General features: G+C 30.8%; 1 protein-coding gene and 1 pseudogene across 3 annotated transcripts; both read right to left on the bottom strand.

Annotated features, from left to right (window-relative positions):
- Nucleotides 1–725: 725 nt before the first annotated feature.
- LOC148554910 (uncharacterized) lies at nucleotides 726–2874 on the bottom strand (annotated as a pseudogene).
- Nucleotides 2875–5688: 2814 nt separating this feature from the next.
- Nucleotides 5689–9794, bottom strand: LOC107646262 (glutathione gamma-glutamylcysteinyltransferase 3). 3 transcript variants are annotated; one of them, XM_016350460.3, is made up of 8 exons: nucleotides 9479–9794; nucleotides 9217–9373; nucleotides 8826–9064; nucleotides 8427–8590; nucleotides 8153–8204; nucleotides 7481–7708; nucleotides 6858–7370; nucleotides 5689–5989 (listed from the first exon to the last, which is right to left on the bottom strand). In XM_016350460.3, the coding sequence occupies exons 1-8, from the start codon at nucleotides 9551–9553 to the stop codon at nucleotides 5924–5926; spliced, it is 1494 nt and encodes a 497-aa protein (XP_016205946.1). In that variant the 5' UTR covers nucleotides 9554–9794; the 3' UTR covers nucleotides 5689–5923. The 3 variants fall into 3 exon arrangements, with proteins under 3 accessions (XP_016205946.1, XP_088346333.1, XP_088346334.1); XM_088490207.1 differs by having other exon boundaries at nucleotides 9217–9370; nucleotides 9479–9694; XM_088490208.1 differs by having other exon boundaries at nucleotides 9484–9643.
- Nucleotides 9795–11747: the final 1953 nt, after the last annotated feature.

Here is an 11747-nt window from a genome sequence, read left to right as displayed (position 1 = left end):
AATTAATTGTAACTAAAAATAATACTGTATAATAATTAATCTTAACGAATAAAAATATTTGTAGATATATTTATATGTTTTATATTTATTTATGAATAAATTACCAATTATGTTCCTAAATTTTTAGAATATTGGCAATAATAACTCTCATATTTGTTAACGATAATTATACTCTCTAAATATTTTAAAACGCTACAAATCTGCCCGATTGTGAGGAGAATCTTTTTCCGTTAAACAGAAGTTGGTGATGTGGCAGATAAAACATGACATCCCTTTAAAGTTTACTTCTCTATTTTTTCTTTATATAAAATTGAGAGACAATATTTTCTTCAATTTCACCCAAAATCAAAACCTTAATCATTGTCATGCATGGTAGAAGCAGAGGCATGTCCAATAATAATCGAAGGACACAGTCAATAAAAAATGGTAGCTCTGAAGGGCTTGAAGAACATGGGAGCAAGCCCTATGATGGGACATACTCCTGTCGCCTTCAGGTGGTGGCGTTAAAGTTAAAGACGAAGAGAAATCCAAGGAGATAGTTTTTCAGGTGTCTTAGAAGGTATGTATGAATTTACTGCTTTATTTGTGCCCCTTTTTGAGAGTTGATGTTGATGGATGGCTTTTGTGCTGGGCAGATGAAGAACACTGTGTATCCTTATTTTCAGTGAATGGACGAAACTAATGAGGAAGCAGTTAGGGTGGAGGAATGCTCTAAGAATAACACACTAGTATGCAATGCAATTGAAGATTTGAAAGGGAGATTTAACCTTCTGCTTATCTGACATTAAGTGCCAATCAAATTGATTATGGTTTTCAATGTCTGCCAAAAAATATTTTAAGAATTTCTTCCAATTTTTCTTTGTTTCTGCATCAACTACTCTATATGCAACTAAGAATAGATGCTTGTTGGCATCTTGAACAACGGCTGTTAGCAGCTGTCCTTCAAAATAACCCTTCAAAAATACTGCATCAAGGCATAAGAATAACTTACATCCTTGCTTAAATTCCCTTTTGTAGGCATCTAAGCAAATGTATAGACTTCTAAACTTAGGCAACCCTATAGGTTGTGGGGTTGTGCCCATATGGCAAGTGGATTCTGGATTGGCCTTATGCAGCTCATTTAGATAAGTCTTTAACTTCAAATATTGTTTTCTTTCTGTTCCCTTAATGATATTCTTAGCCTTTTCCATTGTCCTAAACATCATCCTCTCTCCTACACATATATCAAACTCAACCTTAAACAAGTTTCGAGCCTTTCTGTGGGACAACTTGGAACAGACCCTAATCTTGCTAATTAACTCTTCCAAAATCTATTTACAAGTGACTGACCTACTTTTATTACTCCTAGGACAAGTATGCTCATCCACCAACATTTCAATTTGGTAACTAGGTGGCTGGTTTCTTCTTGCACAGTAAACCTCCCATGGACAAGTTTCATTGTAGCAAATGACCTTACACCTATGTGGTTCAACCTTCAGAAAAATGCCTCTCTGTCCATTTGAATATTGTACTTCCTGAATACATTCTTAAACTGTTCCATCATGCCAAACTCCATGCCTAATTCCAATCTAATTTTGCCAAACTTTGTCTCAGGATTATGCTGAGGGAATACTAAGTTTTCAGCCTCAAAATCAGAACCGGGAGGGATGTGCAACTCCTCAGAGTGGTATTGATATTCAGCTGGCTCCTCATCATGGTCATTTGGGTTACGAACAATCTCCTTTGGAGCTTCATTCTCTTCTCTAGGTGGTAGAATCCTCTGACCTGATGGAGGGGGGTCTTAGATGATGCCTCCTACATTGTGTCCCACCAGAGACATCCTCATCTAATCCAACAATGTGAACTAGTCATATCATTAAGTTATTAATTAACCGACAAATTTTTGCAAGTAAAACAGAATCACAAAATTAAACAGAATTAGTATAGGATCTGCAATTCATTTAATACGATATTTGTAAATAATTGCATGCTTTAATCAACAAAAAATATACCATCATAAAACATAATCATATTCAATATCATACATGCATTAAAAAATATACTAACCTACATGTGCATCACTATTGTTCTGTGGTGCAGGTTCTGCTCTACCAGATGATTGGGGTTTTGGATGTTTTTTCCTATGTCTCCTTCCCCTGCCATCAACTTCTTCAGGGTTAGATTGCCCCTCTTGATCTGCAACTTGTATACCGTGGTTGTTTCCTAAATTAGGAGACTCATTGGCAATTGTTGCAGCTTAACTTTGATTAGGCAACACCTCAATAGATCCGTCATTTTGTAATTGCTCATCATTCCCACCTTTACTCAACATTGGTTCACCCTCTTCTTGCCATTGCTCTTCATGCTGTGGGGAAGACTCGTGATGATCTTCCTGATTTTCTGAAGGAGGTCCTTCTTCTTCTTTGTCATCAGGTCCTCCAACCATTGCACTAGCCTGATTTGTATAATCAGAAACTAAAACTTCATCAACATACTCTGGTTCAGCATCAACAGGATACTCAAAATACAAGTGGACCCTATTTTCATTCTTCAATGCAGCATCACATATCTTAACCACACCAGCATCCATTCTCAGCACCCGTAATCCGTTAGCTAAATCCATCCCTGATTCCAACCAATACACTTCATTATACCTAGTATAACCTAAATCTAGAAACAAACCTTCAACAAGAAACAGATTGCATGTATCAACATGTACCCTCTTGATGATACTCACTAATCCACTAGTATACTTCAGCATACCATCCTCATCCTTCTCTAACAAACTCCGATGATGATAAACAAACGTGATATGAGTTGCTATCTAACAAAAAGTATCAAATAAGTGACAATCAACTACATCAACACATCAAAACACTATAATCGAACCTCCATTTCAAAAAAAAAAAAAAGAAATCAACTTAATCACCAATACTATGCAAACCCAATAAATTGATAATAACAAAAATAGAAATATAAAATACTTACCCAAACTTTAGTTGTTCAATAGAAATTTATACACTGAGTATCAATGCCAAACGTTAGCCAAATGTAAGCCTGCATGCGGTGTTACCAATTCGAAGAGAAGAATGTGAAGACTAAAAGAGACGAAGACAAAAAGAGATGAACACCAAGAAACTGTTCAATTTCGCGCGTTGTAAATAGTGATAGTCAAATAAGGTCTTTCATATAAGGTTAATTTGGCCATTCAATTTGAATTGGGCAATTACGGTTTCATGAATTAGGGATAACGCTAAAACGGGATTGAAACCCTAAAGGGATGCCACGTTGGATTCTGTTTGCCATATCACCAAGCTCCGTTTAATGGAAAAGGGTTCTCCTCACGGTTGGACAAATTTATAGCGTTTTTAAATATTTTAAAGGTATAATTGTTATTAACAAATATGAGGATTATTATTGTCAGCGTTTTAAAAATTTAGGGGCATAATTAGTAATTTACTCTTTATTTATTTTAAAACAAAAATTACACTTATTATTTTAAAAATATTATATATTAAAATATATTTATTTTTGTATGTATTTATATGTTCTATATTTATAAAGTCTATTAATATTCTCTTTTTATAATATGTTGTGTTTTTTATTTAGTAATATCTAATAGTTTATAAAAAGTGGCGCATCTAATGCGCACAAAATTATTGTGCTCGTTTTAAATGCATCCACGACGATTTAAAGCAATTTTTTTCTTTTTGTGATGACACAAATATTTTGTGTGCTACTACGCAATTTGTGTGCTAGCCATAACAGATTTTGTGATATGCAATGAAGATAATAACAAAACAAAGTTTTAAAGCAATCCTTAATTTTTGTGCCGAACAAAAATATTTTGTATGCTACACTATACAATTTATGTGCTAGCCATATAAGTTTCTGTGGTATGACGGAATGAAGACAACAATAAAATAAGAGATTTAAGACAATCTTTAGTTTTTGTGCTTGAAAATAAATTTTTTTTTATTAAAGAGAATAAATTTGTACTATGAGTTTTTAACCAAATCCTCAAAGACTTTATAGGAAGCAAAAAATAAATATTTGTGTTCTTGAAAATGAAAAGTAAATCATTATTCACATTCTAAATTTACAGATAAAAATTCTATTTAGTGACTAAATCAGCTAATGTTGGTTGGCAAAAAAAATATTGCAATGTAGTAGAGAGTTTATATATTCTTGTTTTTTGTACTCTTTCAATTACTTGATCTCGATATTCATTTAACTCATTGAAGAGAACTATAGAAGTATACTCCTTTTTAATACTTTGAAGATCATCCTACAACTGAAAAAAATATGTTAAAATTCTATTAAATTAAACTTAAAAAATCAACTAAGTTTAAGATACTTCATTCTATTTTGGCATCACTATTTTTTTATTTATCAGTTTTGTTGAATTAAATAATTTTAACCACTTCATGACATAGATTGCACAATTGCAATTGATAAAACAAAAAAGGAGAATACATAAGAAAGATATAACAAATAAATTATATTAAAAAATAAAATAATTAATAAACATCATGTTCTAAAATGTGGACATATTTTACTGATTGCTCAACTATTTCTTCTTCTTTTAGTAGTTTAGATATGCTAACATTTTATTTATGATTATACTCTGAAAGTCATAAATTGAAAAATATATTGATACAGAATAGAGACAAACACAACACATAAAAATACAGATGAAGCACAGAAAATAAAAGCCTTACAACAAATTTGTGTATCTCATTTTTTTCAAGGTTTGGACAATTTTTGTGTATACGGTCAAATACATAAAAGAGAAAGTATGAAGAGCCAATGGAATATTTATACAATGTGTACAATGGAAGTTTAGAGAGTATTAGAGATATAATCATTAGTGTTACATTTTCTCATCAGCTGAAGCTTTTGGGATGAGTGGTATCATGCATGGTATTAGAGCGCTAGATTTGAAAGGTTAAGAGTTCAAATCTTGGTGAACCACAAAATCAATTTAAACTTTTGGAAAGATGTTTATTATCACTAGTACTCAGATGGTTATTCTAGATAGTATGGGAGATGTTCATTTTGTAATTCAATAGCCCATTGTACTCATTGTACAAATAGTCCATTGTCTCCCTAGCAGGATCCTTTTGTTTATGATTCAATTTGGTTTTTATGTTTGTTTTCGAATTGAGTTTGTGTGTCACAATCATTAATTTCAATTCATTCTGGATTTAAATAAGGCACATTTGGTCTGTGCTTGTTTTAAAACGAGTTTACATTCTGAATTTAATTTTCAGTTCATTGTTCTGAGTAAATTAAGGTGCATTTAATCTCATTGTTCTGTACAATTCAAAGCTCTTCGTCCTAACCTTCTACTACTACTTCTTTTTTTTCATTTTTTTTTTTCATCTTATTTTATTTTGTTATAATTTTTCTTGTTTCACTCTATTGAGAGAAATAAAATCAAGAAAAAGAAAAAAATCAAACAAAAAAAAACACACATAATGGTACAAAATCATTAAGAAGAGAAGAAGGAAAAGAAAAAAAAATGCAAACCAAGAAGAAGAAACACAAATGGTACAAAATCATCAGAAAGAGAAGAAGGAAAAGAATAAAAAAAACACAGGCAAAGAAGAAGTTTCGTATGTGAAAGCACGAGTAATTACGCTCTTTTAATGAGAATAATTTTTATTCGTGTTAGACCTATTTGAATAACAATAAGACTTAGATGTATAGCAATTCTCATATATTTTATACGAGTAGTTAATTATGTCTGAACTTTTGTATGCACATAGCGTGAATTATGATATCCTCCACTTGTTATTTGTTCAAACTAGCAATGTTATTTGACGATACTAAAAATAAACATCCCATGGATACAATAATGGGAAAAGAAAGAGAGAAATGTAATCAATTATACTGTAGGACACCTTAGTCTTTACATGAATCAAGATCAATAGTGCATGCCTTAAGGAACAGAAGAAGCACCAATATCCATCATGAGAAAACAGAGCTGCTCTCGCAGGAACAAAACCTGTTTCACAAGTCACTCGTAATTAAGTAGTCATTTGAGGAATTTAACAATGTTCTTCAATTGTTTCTCATAAAATTCACTATGGGAGTTTTGAACACATCATATTAAGTATCAACTCAATGGCTGAGGTTTCCAATGATATATATGGTGGAGTCTATTGTGCATATGACTACAGTGACTATGGTGTCTAAACAACTTTAGCAACACCTAAAAAGTGTTGCTAAAATTAAAGTCATTTTTTTTTAATATTTTGGTAATATTTTTTTTTAAATTAAAAAGCATTGTTAAGTAGTAAAAAAAGCATTACTTTTGCTTTAGCAACACTTTATAAATGCTGCTAAAGTTGTAAAACCACCATAACTATAAGCACCATTTAATTATGGAGGGAATATGTTTTCATATTAAGTAACTTAGGCATCCAGATTTTATTGAGTTTAAATTATATTCCAACCCTGGAATTTGTTCCCCAATTAACTATTGTTCGTTGAATTATGGAATTAATCATTTTCTTTCACCTAAGTTCACAGGGCTTACCAAGATGCATGAGATAGCAAAAATCAGAGTCAGCATGAACGCTCAGTTAAAATATATATATATAAAAGAAAAAAAAAAGGGGCATGGTAAATGGCCCTCTTTCATTGTTAGTTTTTATGAACAATTCCTGCATTCCGAATCTTCAAGAGGATTAATTTAAAATAAACCATTTACATGATGGAAAAAATTAGCCACTTTTTTTTTCTTTCATAAAATCACCAAAATCATATTTTGTTCTTGTCTAGTACATATTGTAATCAATATTTTCCATTCTTTAAAAAAAAAAAAGTTAGAAAAGGAACAGGAACAAAGGCTCTAAACAAATGGACATTACCTCTTCCTGAAGTAAGGGAGGAAGATTTTCAGTTGTTAGAACGCTATTAACTTCTTCACGCAGCTTTTCTTCCTTAATGCCTGACCAAGTATGCAACGGCAGCGCCAATAGAAGCACTGTTAAGACATCTGCCGTAGAAGGGTGCATTCCGATGCACTGACCTTCATCAGAAAAACACAAACTATTCGGTTCTCTCTTACACAAAGGGACCAAAACATCAACTCCTTGTTCGTTGCTGCCACCAGTTGTAACAGTTCCAGAAACCAGCGTTGCTTGATTTTCACCATCGATATTCAGATGCTTTAGGTCTATTTGTCCACAGCATTTTCCACCTGACCTACTGCAACCATTCAAAAGATCTGCCCCTTGGCAACAAATGTTTGCGGCAAGTTCTGGTAAAATATCTTTGTCGCCAAGTTTTGAACCATTGTTGCAGCACGAACTTTCCGAAACCAACCACCTGGTCACATGTTTGAAGAGCACAGTTGTCCTTATCTGTTCCAATATGTCTGCCTGAAATTCAAAGCACTCAAACATTATGAGTCTTGATTTATTGGTTTTTCCTTTTCAAATATAAACAATATGTTTTTTCTAATTCAGTGTGAGGAATTTAGTCTCAAAACCTTGATAGCTAGCCTTCCTTTCTCCTCTTCGCTCAGTGTGAGATTCCCATCTTCTTGCCGACGAACTTCAGCAACCCATGTGATGAACCCTCTTAATTTATTAGGAGGAGACTTAAATACAAGAGAGAGTACATCATGCATGTCTTTTAAATCGTCTGACTTTAGAAGGATAGGAACATCTTCGGCTAAGAATTTGGCGATACTGCTCCAACCCTCATGTCTACAACTCTGTGGATAGTCTAATAATAAGTATTGACTGTAATCTACAAAGACAAATAATATTAATGAAACATAAACAAAATAAATAATCAGTATGAGTTCTGCTAAATTTGAACAATACAAGTACTCAGGCCCTGACAATTCCTAAAAGGGAACAACAATTCGACACCAAGATTAAGCTTATTCATATGAAATCCAGCATACTCTCAATCAACCAGGAAGGATCATATTAAGACCTTGCAATGATAGTTGATAATTTTAATAAATTCGTGGATGACTGATTTTTGTATTGTCTGATATAACGGAATCAGAAAACCTATCTTATAGATGACTTCAACAAGATAAATTTACGGTAAGACAAATTACTTTTCCATCTATTTTAGAATTATGAATTTAGAGACTCTATATTTGCTTTCCAGTGGTCTCATAAAGAATCAATCAGCAAAACATTACCACAGTATAAAGTATTGATGGTGCCCTATTAAGTCTTGAAATAATCATGTACCTGAAAAAAACAAATTTCAAATACAAATGGAGGTCAACAACACTAGCTGAGCATGCCCAAATGAGTAAACGACTAAGCTCATAAGTTGTAACCTTTTTCATCACAACAATTCTGAAAACTGCAATATAATTGAAGGAAATGACAGTGAAGACTGTTGTCTTGACAAAACCGCAGAAGAGACATTGTTAACTATCACACTACAATTAACAAAGTAGATCTTACCCCCTGCGATGTCCAGTTGATTTATCAATTGTATTCATGGCATCCCAGAGAAGAGAAGTGGGAACCCAATGAGGAGGATATTTAAAACGAGCAACATCCAGAATGAGAACCATATCCCTTTCGGCGTGATATCCTCCGATTGGTGAAAAATGGCCAGTACCAGTCTGTTATCCAATAATTCGACAAATTCCCATCATTCCTATAAACTTGTTTAGCTTTACATTCCTTAGACAACAATCTTTGTATCTATGCAAGAAGATCTAAAATCGTATAATTTATGAACTATAATGATAGAGAAACATGCTTTCTGGTGAACTTGATCAAGAACCAAACTCAACTAAAGAATTCATTGGCATAGTTTATGAACATAAAACAGGAAGAATGACCTTCAGACAACACCTGATTGAAAGCTGCTCGGTGATAAGACACAATCACATGGCAATCCTCGGAGGAACAGCACGAGATCACACGCTTGCGAAAATCATCAATGGTACTTCCGTCTGAATGAAAAGCTTCAACTCTAGCCCCATTGCACCGAGCCAAGCACGCAACTTTGCCAAATGTGATTCCTTCTGCTTTGACTTTTTCCAAAGGCTCACAGCAATCCAGCATAGAGTCATCAAACCATCTCCAAGGACCTATACACCTTGAACAAACTTCCTTATATCCTTTTCATGCCATTCAATGGAAGACATTTATAAAAACAATTAAAAAGCTAAAATTAGAGAGAACAAGAGAACCAAATAGGGAAAAGAAAAAGAAGGAGGAAAAGGAAAAGAAAAGAAGAGACCTTTCCATTTTCTACCAGGATCAATGGATAGAGCATTAAGGACAACAGCAAGTGTGGCGAGTCCGCAGTAAGCAGGCTCTGATTGTGTTTGGTAGTAAGATATCAACTTGAAGAACCCCTCCATGGTTCCATGAGCTAGAGCTTCAGCAAAGATCTTCTGTTCAAACAATTGATGAAATTGAATTGGGAGCAATCAAGATTGAAAAAAGGGATTTTGATGAAATGGGGTTTGTTAGTTGGATTGAAATAGTTGAAGACTAACCTTGCCTTGAGGGGAGGAGAAGTCGATTGCAGGAGGAGAAGGGAGAGCTCTACGATAGAGCCCTGCGCTTGCCATAACAATTCAATTCAATGAAACAAAATTGAAGCTCTGATTTTGATGATACGCCAAGTGCTATGGTCATACATTCTTTCTTGTTAGTGGAGTAGCGGGGTCCAACTTCTCTGCTGCTTTTATTTATGCTTCCAAATTCGATTCTTCAACATTTTCAACCCCTTTTGTCCAATTATTATGTTCTTCTCGCCGCTTTATTTTTATTTAAATGCTCTCAAGTGGGTTGGGCGTTAATCTCCAAATTAATAGACCAAAGGGATGATTAGACCATAAGAGAATTCATTCCAATTTTTATTTATACCCTACTTATCATAAAAAGTAATTTTTTATTAGTTTTTAAGTAAAAAAAATTTAAAACATCTCTCTTTTCCATTAGAAGGTCTCTGTCATGGTCTTATTTAATTAATTAAAATAATTAAAATTAATATTATTATTTTTTTATAATAATATTTTTAAATTTATAAATTCAAAAATAATTCACTATTAAAAAATATTAATATTAAAAAAATTATATATAAAAATAATACATAATATATAATTTGAGATTATACTAATTTGTAAATTTACTTAATATTAAAAAAACATAGTTAAATTATTTTGCAAAATATAAAAATTAAATTTATTTTTTTATGTAAATAAATTTAATTAATTATAATTTAGGGTAAAAAACACAAATAAACCAATGGAGGATAGTTATTACATGAATAAGCCAAATTGAAGATTGATTCACGAATGAGCCAAAGCATACTTATATGTAATTCGAACCTATTTGGTTCGAACTCCAATTGCATATAAATCGAACCTATTTGGTTCGAATTATACACGAATTGGACTATCACATAATTCAAACATAATTGGTTCGAATTACTAAGGAATAAGTGTGAATATGTTACGTGCATGGATTGTAATTGAAATGAAACAAATTTAAAATGTTATAACACATACAGAAAAATTATTTATTATATAAAGTTTATAAAAAATATCTTTAAAATTAATTCTAAACTTTTTTAAATTATAATTAATGTACTCTTTTAATTTCTAAGATTACTTATATTTTACTTATTATTTATTGTAAAAAAATAAGTTTTTTTTAATATATTAGTATCTGCTTGGGTTTAATTGTATGCCTCAATAAAAAATGCTTCTAAAATCAAATCCTTTTTATTTTTTTTTAATAATTTGATTACAAATTTTTTAAGAAAAAAATATACTTTATATCTTTAATTGTCTTAGTTTTTTAATCTTAAATTTCATTTCGTTTCAATTTACTTTTACATTTTATTTTGTGTTAATTTTATCCTTACTTCAATTTAATTAAAGAACATTAAATCCTAATAAAATAAAATTAAAATTAAATAAAGTTAAATAAAATAAAATTTAAGAATAAAATTAAAATAATTTTCAAATTGCATATATAAAGTGTATTTTTAATTTAATTACAATATTTAACTATATAATCTCTAGAAACAGCGATGAGCTAAAGAAATATACACATAAAAGATAAAAATCAAATTTTTTATTGACATTAAAAAATGTTTGTAATAAATTATATATTCGTTGAAATGGAACAAATTTAAAATGGTGTAATATATACGAAAAAATTATTTATTATATAAAATTTATAAAAAATATCTTTAAGACCAATTCTAAACTTCTCTAAATTATAGTTAGTGTACTCTTCTGATTTCTAATATAACTTGTACTTTACTTATCATTTATTGTAATAAAAAATTAGGCTTTTTTTTTTTAAATATATTAGTCTCTGTTTAGTTTTAATTTTCTGCGTTGTTAAAAAATATTTCTAAAATCAAATCCTTTTTAACTTTTTTTTAATAATTGGTTTACAAATTTTGTAAGAGAAAAATATACTTTATATCTTTAATTGTCTTAATTTTTTAATGTTAAATTTCATTTCGTTTAGATTTACTTTCAACATTTTATTTTGTGTTAATTTTATCCTTATTTCAATTTAATTAAAGAAAATTAAATCCTAATAAAATAAAATTAAAATTAAATAAAGTTAAATAAAATAAAATTTAAGAATAAAATTAAATAATCCTCAAGTTGCATATATAAAGTGTATTTTTAATTTAATTCCAATTTTCAGTTATACAACATTTTAAAATCGAACATTTTAAATTTGTTTCATTTTAATTACAATCTCATGCACGTAACATATTCATATTTATTCCTTAGT

The sequence above is a fragment of the Arachis ipaensis genome, chromosome B6, assembly GCF_059453495.1.
Source record: "Arachis ipaensis isolate K30076 ecotype BB chromosome B6, ASM5945349v1, whole genome shotgun sequence".
Lineage (NCBI taxonomy): Eukaryota > Viridiplantae > Streptophyta > Magnoliopsida > Fabales > Fabaceae > Arachis > Arachis ipaensis.
This window is presented reverse-complemented; position numbering and strand designations above follow the sequence as displayed.